Raw genomic sequence first — 11,674 nt, 5'->3', positions numbered from 1 at the left:
AATATGAACAAAAGATTGAGTACCTTTTTTGTATTCTTTACATAATTTTAGCTTATTTATTCATAATTATAAAAATTTAAGTGTGAGACCTATAAATAGATATGTTTTGTGTTTTTGAGTGAAATGTATGTAAATCTCCAAATTTTTCTTCCTAAAAAACAAAAGCCCTAACTCCCCAGACGCTCCCTTTCACTGCCCGCGTTTCCACCCCCAATCGAATCCTCACTCCCCCGAGTCGCGGCTTGCCCTCGCTCCCTCTAGTGATTCCTCCATCTCTTCGGACGCCGTCAGCAACCCCGCACCTCTCTCCCTCACTGCCGACGCTGACAGGCTTCACAGTTTCAATTTGTTTGGGTGAGATGAAACTAATTCAATATTCAGTTGATATTTATTTTTTCATTTTAAAACTCAATTATTTTTTGAATGTACTTGTATGCACATCAGCAAATAAAAACACAGTTTTGCCATGAATGGAGATACTAAATGCTAGATTTTTGGTCAGTTGATAGAATTAGTATGGGTTGGCTTGAAATTGTTTTCTGATTATTGTTTGCTAGATTGCTTTTTGTTATGTCAAAATTTTAGTATGAAATTGAAGTGGTAAATCCAACCATTAATTTATTGGCTTGCATATAAATTTGTGAGGTTTCATGTATGAATTCTCTGGTGTTATGATTTGAAGAGTATTGCAAGTGGTGCTCGATTCATTTTTTGTCTTTTTCAGAATTGTTTTATTTACTAATAAGTTTCCTACATTTAATAGAGAGGGTAGCGTATTTGTTTATATAGCACTGACACTTCTAAAAAATATTTCATATCTGTGTCAGACACATTTCGAACTTCGAGACTTATTTAACACGCCCAAACGCTTGTCCGACACTATAAAATATGCATCTGAATTATTTTTGGGCTTGAACACATCCTAGATACACCTCGACACCGCATCTGACAAGTGCTCAATACAATTTGGGGAAAAATCAGAGATGAGAAGTAGAAATTATAAATATACTTGTAGCCCTAATTATACATCATAGTTGATGCTACATCCCTTGTCAATGCTCTCTCTAATATTCATCAAAATCTAGGATAAAAGATGCATACAATATTTATCGAAGTCGAGCATTAATAGTTTTCTCTTTGTTTATTGAAGCTAAGCATCAAAGGTCCATCCTGCATTTGTCGAAGTCAAGCATTGCAGTTATCTTTTGTTCATCAAAGCTGAACCTATATCTGCTAAAGCGGAAGCGTTGAGCTTTTTTGTTGCAACCCGAACAGGAGTCAACCTGTTCATTGAAGGTGATCCAAATACCCTACAAACTTTGCAACGCTTGCACTGAAGCTTCTATTCGTCAAAGTGAAGTCAATCAAAACAATCATAGTTTTGTAAGCAATAATTTATAATTTTTTTACTTTTTAATGAGTTAATAGTTATAAATATTCACTTATTCTAATTCTAAAAGTTAAATTTTGACTTAATTAATTAATAAGTAGGTTTTAAATTTTATTTCTAAGATGGTCAATGGGAACTCCTAGAACTAGAGCCTAGGCTTTAAGGAGGAGAAGACAAGACCTCACAAAAATGAGGTCAACATGGGTATGTCAAACCATAGGGTAATAAAATGGTTTCTAGGTGGGGTGAGTTGTATTTTTTCTTTTTATTGGGGGGAGGATCCATAGTTTTTTGTTTTTGTTTTTTTTTTGTGAGTTGTATTGTAATGTGTAGTTGAAACCTTCTGTCTGCAATTGCATTTTTTTTATTTTTAGAGATAAATTCCCTATTGTTTTTTTTTTAATCTCACACACACTATTATATTTATATATTAAAACTCCTAAAATCACTTAAATCACTTCCATTTTCTTCTTTGTTTTCTCCTTCTCTTTAAATATATTTTATCAAATCTCTAGTAATTGCTCATCTCCACTACTCCCATGCATCTTTAAGGATGCCTTAGCTGAAGCATTTCATTTAACATCTCATTTCAAAAAAAATTAATAATAATAGAAAAAAATTATAATACATCAAAATCCCTTCTTCCTCCTCCCATCCCCATTAAGTCCAACAACAGCTTATGTAAAGTTCTCTTGCGATTTACATTATGATTAGTGACGTGTCATTACTTATTCGTGCTATGTGAATTCGACGATGGGGAGAACAAATTATGTCATGGGAAGCAAAAGGAAAATATAATAAATATGAACAAAAGATTGAGTACCTTTTTTGTATTCTTTACATAATTTTAGCTTTTTTATTCATAATTATAAAAATTTAAGTGTGAGACCTATAAATAGATATGTTTTGTGTTTTTGAGTGAAATGTATGTAAATCTCCAAATTTTTCTTCCTAAAAAACAAAAGCCCTAACTCCCCAGACGCTCCCTTTCACTGCCCGCGTTTCCACCCCCAATCGAATCCTCACTCTCCCGAGTCGCGGCTTGCCCTCGCTCCCTCTAGTGATTCCTCCATCTCTTCGGACGCCGTCAGCAACCCCGCACCTCTCTCCCTCACTGCCGACGCTGACAGGCTTCACAGTTTCAATTTGTTTGGGTGAGATGAAACTAATTCAATATTCAGTTGATATTTATTTTTTCATTTTAAAACTCAATTATTTTTTGAATGTACTTGTATGCACATCAGCAAATAAAAACACAGTTTTGCCATGAATGGAGATACTAAATGCTAGATTTTTGGTCAGTTGATAGAATTAGTATGGGTTGGCTTGAAATTGTTTTCTGATTATTGTTTGCTAGATTGCTTTTTGTTATGTCAAAATTTTAGTATGAAATTGAAGTGGTAAATCCAACCATTAATTTATTGGCTTGCATATAAATTTGTGAGGTTTCATGTATGAATTCTCTGGTGTTATGATTTGAAGAGTATTGCAAGTGGTGCTCGATTCATTTTTTGTCTTTTTCAGAATTGTTTTATTTACTAATAAGTTTCCTACATTTAATAGAGAGGGTAGCGTATTTGTTTATATAGCACTGACACTTCTAAAAAATATTTCATATCTGTGTCAGACACATTTTGAACTTCGAGACTTATTTAACATGCCCAGACGCTTGTCCGACACTATAAAATATGCATCTGAATTATTTTTGGGCTTGAACACATCCTAGATACACCTCGACACCGCATCTGACAAGTGCTCAATACAATTTGGGGAAAAATCAGAGATGAGAAGTAGAAATTATAAATATACTTATAGCCCTAATTATACATCATAGTTGATGCTACATCCCTTGTCAATACTCTCTCTAATATTCATCAAAATCTAGGATAAAAGATGCATACAATATTTATCGAAGTCGAGCATTAATAGTTTTCTCTTTGTTTATTGAAGCTAAGCATCAAAGGTCCATCCTGCATTTGTCGAAGTCAAGCATTGCAGTTATCTTTTGTTCATCAAAGCTGAACCTATATCTGCTAAAGCGGAAGCGTTGAGCTTTTTTGTTGCAACCCGATCAGGAGTCAACTTCCTTAACAGAAATCATTCATTAGCCGGTATGGATGGGGAGTTTCAACTCCCCTCTTGTCATTGTCGAATGAGGATAAAGCTGCAATTCTAGGGTAGGCGAGTTATCTTCGTCTGTTAGAGTGTGTGAGGGGATCCCTCTCATCTCACCAATAAATTCTCCTCTAGACTATGTTGAAATTATCGTTCAAATTGACAACACTTAGTCTCCAATCATATATATATATTTGGTGGTAGATGAGGAGAATTCACTATATCAAATAAGAGATTACAGGTGAAGAGTCATTTACACAAAATAGAAGAGGATTATATATATATATATATTTTTGAAAAAATCCCAAGAGAAAATATATTAATACGGAAAAGATACAGAAATGTTGTATGAGAGGGCCTAATTGAAAGCTCAACTCATATAATACAACACACAGAAAACTCAAATAAAGCAATAATACATCAAGACAAAAGATCAAAAAGTCATAAAAATGCACAAAAGTGCTAGGGACGTTTCACTTTAGTCCTCCCGCCTCGAGTTCTCGGAAGTGAGCCGGTTAACAAATTAGTAAGGCGAGTACAATTGCCCGTAGTAACCAAAATATCATCCATCAGATTCTTGAGCTCGAGTAGATCTCCATTCTTCTTCTTCCTCCTAGATGTGTAGACCCGTCATTCCTCATTCGAAGATTGACTCATCTGATGAGTAGATTCCAAAGGTGGTCAGACATGTGTAGGTCGTTGCGCATCATGATCCCCATGAGCCTGAGTAACATTAACATCTTTCTGAATCTGATAAGACGGTAGTGAAGCAGTAGAAATATTTCTACCTGTATTATCGGTGATAGGTTTTATGACAGGCGGAGTCTGAAGAATCTCTCTCGCCCCCATGATAGGAGGTTTCAAAGACTGAGAAGCTCTAACCGGGGAATGAATGGTTGTCATATTGCCTACGGGAATATTGACGTCTTCCGGGGTATCCTTTTGATGATCAATAGTGTCAAAAACTTGGTGCTAATTGGGATGTCTTCCGTGGTATCCTTCTGCAGGGCGCTTTGTTTATATATATATATATATAGTCAGTGTGTGTTCGCACACGCAGGTGTGTGTTTGTGTGTTCGCCCGCGCGGGTGTGTCTTACGTAGGTGTGTGGGGGTGTGTGTGTGCAGGTGCGTGGGTGTGTGTTTGGGTTGGTGTGGGTGTGTGTGTGCGTGCGTGCGTGCACGTTTGTATGTGTGGGTGTGTGTGTGCGTGTGTGCGTGCACGTTTGTATGGGTGTGTGTTTGGGTTGGTGTGGGTGTGTGTGTGTGTGCGTGCGTGCGTGCGTGCACGCTTGTATGTGTGCACGTTTGTATGTGTGTGTATGCCGAACCACTCGAATATTGAATTATTCTTAGTTGTTCTATTGATAACTTTCTTGGAAATTATTGATGCATTTACATTAAGATACCCCCGCCCCTGTCCACCCACCCATCCCCCAAAATACTTCAAATCCCAACATTTATTGTTCATCTATAAATTTTCCTAGATATATTTGTCCATTGGTTGATCTTGGTTGCATTATTCTACACTCTTTGTAAGATCTAGTTTAAGAATTCTTTCTTCAATGTGTTTCATCATTTTAATTTGCATTTTTTCATAACCTTTTATAATAATATAAATGTAGATGACAATTATAATTAGTATAGCATCACTTATTTGAATGGCTTTGAGTTGTTTATCAAGTCAAACAGCCTCATTCATTCGTTTGATCTTTTTAATAATGTTCCCAAATTTGGACAATAGGAAAATATCATCAGCTGTTTATTTGGATTGATGTGAATACCAGTCTCTACTAGGTTCTACCAAATGTTCACATTCACACTTTTTTTTTTGTAAGGGTGTTACATTTAGTATATTCTTTTTTATTCCATCCTGCCAAAAAAAAGGCTTGACATTTTGAGAAACTTAATCCAACTTTTTCCTCACTACCAATATATACTTAACAAAAATTCAATTTGATGTTGAATCCTTGCTTCTACATATTCCATGCATCTTTAATTAGCATGAAATACAGTTCAATCTGTATTTTCCCTTTTATTTTTTCATTATGTATTTGACCAACTTTTCAAGAGAACATTTAGATGTGGTATCATTGTTCACAAGAATGGCAGAAGTGTTCCTCATTTTGGAAGAATTATGAGGTCTTATCCGTTTACAAGTTGTAAACGAGAAATTTACATGTATATGAGAATTGTAGTTGCCAGGAGCATCAATGCACATCAACTGTTGCAGGGGGGTAGCTCTACTCATGGAGTAGTAATGTATATGGCAAGGCTGGAGTACATTGATGTTTATTGGCTAAACATTCACAATGTAATTGTTGATGATGTGGCATCGAACCATTGGAGGATACTCATTTTTCATGCTCCAGTTGCCAATGTTCAAGCGGTGCTCATGGGATGAGATGATAGACTAGTAAGGTTGTGGTGAGAACTTGTGTGGCATGAGATTTTTAGAATCTCAATTAGGAGGATGGTTATCCTGACAAATGTTATCATTTAAGTTGAAAGCTAATGTATGAGTGGTGGAACCATGCCCGAGCAGACCCTAACTCACTCCTACTTAGATTGCATTTGATCATAATAGTTTGATTAATTTTATAGTTTGGTAATGAACTTTTGAGATGAGTGTTGATTTGACACGGTGTCAGTTTGATGAGGGTGTAAAATATCAAGTGTTATAGCCATTGATCGAACAACTCATTTCAAAATATTATATTCAAGGGCAAATAAATACTTCCTGATATCTCTTCCTAGACCAAATAAAATTATAAGTCTTTTAATCTTTATAATAGCTAGTATAAGGAACAAACCTGTATAGCCATTGATCGAACAACTCATTTCAAAATATTTTATTCAAGGGCAAATAATACTTCCTGATATCTCTTCCTAAACCAAATAAAGTTATAAGTCTTTTAATCTTAATAATAGCTAGTATAAGGAACAAACCTAATGTTTTGAATAATCTGAGTTTTATGCTTCAAATAGACTTCAATCTTAATTCCAATTTCTTTTAATGAGTTTTTGGCTTTGCATGTTTTCCATAAGGAAATACTACTAGAATAGTTTTTCAAACTCTATCTATAGACTACATCGGATCCAAAACTATTGCAATGATGGTTTTCCAATCAATTATTGGCGCATTCTCAAAGCTAATTATATCCTCTTTATACTCTTTAGGACACTTTAAATCTTGAATCTTTTTCTCAATGTTATGAAATTAAGCATTAGATCCTTTTGATTCTATTTTCTATGAATATTTGAATATGAATATTCAAAACTAGTAAAAAAATTGACCCATTCCTCCTCTAGTGGCACGAATAACCTATTAAACATTAATTCCTAAACTATTCCAAGCAATTATATTCCTTTGAGTCACCTAAGCTATTTGGACCTTCACTATTGGCTCAACTTGCTTTAGTTCATGTAGCAATTGACGCACTTTTCATTATTTGTTGTGTTAGTTGGGCTGTTTGCTGTGAACACCTTGAGTAACTTATAACTTTCTCTTTTTTTATCAGCTGATGTAAGCAGAAACTTATAACCACCTTTAGATTTTCTTTAGAATTATATTTGGTTTGATCTCTATTGATGAAATATGTATAAATCTGGAAGCAATCTTCATTAGCTGATGGTTAGTGTTTTGTGCTGCATTTCCTAGTCCGCTAGCTCCATCTTCATGCATCTGAGATATATCATTGGGCACCAAGTTAATCACATCTGGGTGGTATTCAATGGAAAAATTATAGGTAACCAATTTAACGAAAATTCATTTTTTGCTTTGAGATATATTGGTTAAGATCCAAAGAATTTGGAGGGTGTGAAAAATCTAATAAGATCATTGTGCATTAGTTTTGGCTCACCACTTTCTCTAGAGGCTTTGGGATTTTTTTTCTGGCTATATGCATTAACAAAAAATAAGGAGGACATCTAGGTATTCCACCAAAAAGAGCTCAAATGGCCAGCCAACAGCAACACAACCAAGGGGGATGCAACTACTAAAGCACAAAACATTAGAGATTTCAACTCCACATTTCTTCTCAATATTAAAAGGTAAATTTCATTGATCAAAGTAAAAATTTAAAGTAATACATTATGTTATAAGAAAAAACAAGAAGAATTCAAAGCAAAGAGGTAGGGGGAGTGGGGCCAATCCAGTTTTGACTCCAATCAAAGAGTGGCGAACCCCATGTTCTAAATAAAGGAGAAAGAAAATAAATAATAATACTAAAATATTCCTATATGGAGGAAAAATCTAAAATTTAAAATTTAAAACTCAAATTTAAATCTTGCATATAATTTAAACTTTCTAATTATAAACTTTCCAATTGTAAACTTCTTTAATTTTTACTAATGGATGGATCTCCCTTAGCTGTTATCTTGATATTATGACGAGACTATCATGGCTTTTGCTCTCATCTTGAGTCTGGTCATGCTCTAGTAGTGTGGCCTTATTAACTCTCTACTCTGTGTTCTGCACAAGCAAGATTTATGCTAGATCCAATGTAAATCCATGTTAAATTTGGCTACCAAGTTGCCCTTTTATAAGCTCTGGGGTTATTATTATTATATTGTAATGAACCAAACTTGGATCAATCCTACAATGATTTCTTGACCAAAACCTCTTCTTTATGAGAGCATACCAAGGGCGGCCCAAATCTCGTTGAATTGCTCCTTTCCTTCTACTCAAGGTGCCTTCCTTTCTTGTTTTCTATTTTATAATCTTACTTTCTTTACCACGCTGCAGCTAAATTGGAATTGGTTGGAAAAGTCTAGTGAGAGCCAAACACCGGTATTTGCCATTTGGCGTAACCTGCAACTTTGGACCAACTCCCAGTTCCGTATTCATGCATCTGATATAGAGTATCGGTTGACATATTAATAACTCCCAGTTGGTATTCAACGGAAATTATGGCCAAGCAATCTAATCAGTCACTTTTGCTCTAGAGATTGAATTATCTTCTCTGTTAAGTTGTATATTCTCCGATCTGTTTTGTGTAATAAACTTTGCGCCCAATAGATATTTTCGCCATTGAGCTACAGCCAAGTAGGTAGACACCTGCTTTATCTTGGAATTAGGCTTTGTGCTGTAGATGGCCTCCGCTTTCCCTTCATGGCTTAGAATAGCTGCAATTTTGTACATACTAGTGTCTATTGCGAATGGCTTCTCAAAGATGGGCAGCATCCGTACTGGGGACTTCTGAGTGCATGTTTCAAGGCCCCAATGGCTACTTTAGCTCCCTTATTCCATTGGAAGGCGCCTTTCTGCAATAGTGATGTGAGGAGGCCATAATGTGTGCAAAATTTTTAATAAACTTCTAATAATTCCTCACCAACTAGAGCAAGCCAAATAACTAACTGATTTTCTTTGGTATAGTTCTACCTTTAATGGCCAAAATCCCTTTTTTTTTATATGGATTAATTTGTTCCCACTTTGAGATATAATAAGAACACATTTCTTAGGCTTGGCCTCCTCAATTATGGTTTTAAGATGGTGTTCATGATGTTCTGAAAGACAGAAGTTAAGCATTTGAAGGATTCGGTACATGAGCTTTCTTTGTTCCTCTGAACTCCACAGCATTTCCTTGCTAGGCAAATCTCATGAACAATGACTTGTTGAAAGTAGCTATATATTCTAATAGTTGCAACCTCTACACCCCTAAGACAATTTTTGGTCATTGAATAGATCTATTCGAACTTGTTCTTTTGCATTTTTGAATTTTCTCCAGCATGCTGTGAGAAGAAGAACCGTATTACCTTAAGTGCGTTATCCCCCATGAGTTATTTTCTCTACTTTTTTTGATGTTTAGTTGGTTTTGCATCATTCACCATCCCACCTTCCTCTAAAAAAATGTTTGTTCTCCACTGCAGGCAACAATGGTCATTCCACCCCCAGTTAGGCCAGCACCAGTGACCAAGTTCCTCAAGCCATATGTACTCCGGATGCATTTCTCCAATAAATATGTCAGTGCACAGGTTATCCACACCCCTACCGCCACCGTGGCTGCCTCTGCAAGCTCGCAGGAGAAGCTGCTTCAACCAAACATGGAGTCGACCAGGGACGTGGCAGCTGCAGCTAAGATCGGTAAGATCCTCGGGGAAAGACTTCTGTTCCGGAACATTCCAGCAGTCGCCATTTTCCTGAAGAGAGAACAGAAGTACCATGGCAAGGTTAAGGCTATCATTGATTCTGTGAGAGATGCTGGTGTGAAGCTGCTTTGAGATTCAGAATCCCCTTTCTTTTTAATTAGTTAAATTTGTGTAATTATACAATATATTTTTTTCTATTGTTGGAGAACTGTTTCAAGAACTTGAGTGATTCATTGGTCTCTTTTCTTAAAGCCTTCATGAGTATATTGATGATGCCTTGGAACTATAGAATTTTACCATGTTTCTGAGCCTACAAATTAACCTGAGTTCTGTAGCATTTGCAAAATTGAGCTCTGAGACAGATGACTGGCATTAATCAATGAGTTCCAATATTTATAATTATTTGCGCATCAACCCCTTTGAATAAAATGTTTTTTTAACATTTAAGTACTTGTAACAAGTTTGATTTGGTGGTTTAAGCTTTTCATTATTGCCTTTAAAGAAGAATTGGAAATGGTGGTTTGAGGTTCCATGCAAGATATCTAAAGTGGCATTATAGTTGCTAGTGCTCTTCCAAAATGAGAGACAGCTGACATTTCACCTATAGCAATTAGTCTTGGAAGGAGCAAAATTCACTGGCTTGTAAAGGAAAGTCTTTCTTTTTTTTTGTTAAGACAGACTCTTTTGTTGATGATAAAGATTTTCTATAGAAAATGTACCAAAGAAGTTGAGCTCTAATAGTGCATCAACTCATCTTCTAAAATTTGCCTCTGCAATTGTGCACATGTTTTTGACATAATGATTTGAATTTTCATGTATTGTATTATTATGACTCCTTTACTTCTAGCTTTATCTTCTCTCTTCCATGTGACATATTTATAGAAAATTTATGATAGGGATAATTATATACAAAACACTTGCAACATTGATATTAACAAATAAACATCCTATTTTTGTATGGTATTTTTAATGGCTAGTTTCAAGGAAAATTATGGACAGTATCATTCACTATGGAGCTCAATTTTGACCTCCATTGGGCTGGCCAAATCTTCCATTGATCAATTATTTGCTAACTAAGAAATTAATCACTCTTATTGTCCCTTCTAAATTTGCCATGATTTTGGAGTTACACAAAGGCTATATTACAAGTCTTTTAGCAAAGTAATATAGCCAACAAGGCTAATTATGCGTACATTTGCAGAGTCTTCCTTAATAAACTTTATTATAAACATGTATATTTATCCCTTGTGTTAATTGTTCAAACTATTTTAAAATATAAGCATATTTTTTGTATAAATTATGTAAAAACATTTTTATGTTTTTTGGTATTATTGTTATTTGTGACAAAAAAAGTAACATGATAAATAAATTTAGAAGAAAGTAAAAAATACAAGCAACAACAAATTGTTATATATCAAGCTCTTCAGCATCATGGTCATAGTGCCACATCACTATAATGACAACACCTCAATGTTGGATGAGAGGAGAAGGAGCCATCAACCCAAATGATTAGCTTCGTAGAGCCAACATACAAATATGCAGTGCCATCAATTTAGTGCCCCAATGCTATCTTTGCACCGCAATAACGCCAGGATTTGTAGAATATGAAGCCAACAATTTGAATTATGGTGTCTCGGTGTCAATCTCAAATGTTGAAACATCATGACATAGTGCCATAACACAATATTGTGACCCCACAATGGTACAACCTAGCTAGAGTAGAATATGCAGTGCCATCAATTTAGTGCCCCAATGCTAACTTTGTACCGCAATAACGCTAGGATTTGTAGAATAAGAAGCCAACAATTTGAATTATGGCGTCTCGGTGTCAATCTCAAATGCTGAAACATCATGACACAGTGTCATAACACAATATTGTGACCCCACAATGGTACAACATATCTAGAGCATTTTACATTTGAACTTCAATGGTTAAAATTGTTTGTGGTGTAATTAAGGTGACAGAAGATAAAAAAGAGGTTTGCACAGTATATGAGAGAGTGGACTTAGAGAGGGTTTAGAGAGCGACTGTGAGAAACGGAAAGCAAGTGGAGAGCTATGTCAACAGAGCAAGAAGAAG

The 11,674-nt window shown here is 35.4% G+C and overlaps 1 protein-coding gene across 5 annotated transcripts; it reads left to right on the top strand.

The window, feature by feature from the left end:
• Nucleotides 1-214: 214 nt before the first annotated feature.
• On the top strand, nucleotides 215-9,823 carry LOC110026652 (50S ribosomal protein L18). Of its 5 annotated transcripts, XM_020727674.1 has the most exons (3): nucleotides 215-354; nucleotides 1,151-1,296; nucleotides 9,376-9,823. In XM_020727674.1, exon 3 carries the CDS (start codon nucleotides 9,382-9,384, stop codon nucleotides 9,724-9,726), a length of 345 nt encoding a protein of 114 aa, XP_020583333.1. In that variant the 5' UTR covers nucleotides 215-354; nucleotides 1,151-1,296; nucleotides 9,376-9,381; the 3' UTR covers nucleotides 9,727-9,823. The 5 variants fall into 5 exon arrangements, 4 of the variants coding, with proteins under 4 accessions (XP_020583333.1, XP_020583336.1, XP_020583334.1 ...); XM_020727677.1 differs by lacking the exon at nucleotides 1,151-1,296; XM_020727675.1 differs by lacking the exons at nucleotides 215-354; nucleotides 1,151-1,296 and adding an exon at nucleotides 1,303-1,383.
• Nucleotides 9,824-11,674: the final 1,851 nt, after the last annotated feature.

Source organism: Phalaenopsis equestris, unplaced genomic scaffold, assembly GCF_001263595.1.
Source record: "Phalaenopsis equestris unplaced genomic scaffold, ASM126359v1 Scaffold000391, whole genome shotgun sequence".
In the NCBI taxonomy this organism is placed as follows: Eukaryota; Viridiplantae; Streptophyta; class Magnoliopsida; order Asparagales; family Orchidaceae; genus Phalaenopsis; species Phalaenopsis equestris.
Note: the sequence above shows the minus strand (reverse complement) of the source record. Positions and strands in the feature narration are given on the sequence as shown.

What these genes read in the sequence shown, in the direction of transcription:
- LOC110026652 (XM_020727677.1), top strand. Translation starts at nt 9,382, where the DNA reads ATGGTCATTCCACCCCCAGTTAGGCCAGCACCAGTGACCAAGTTCCTC.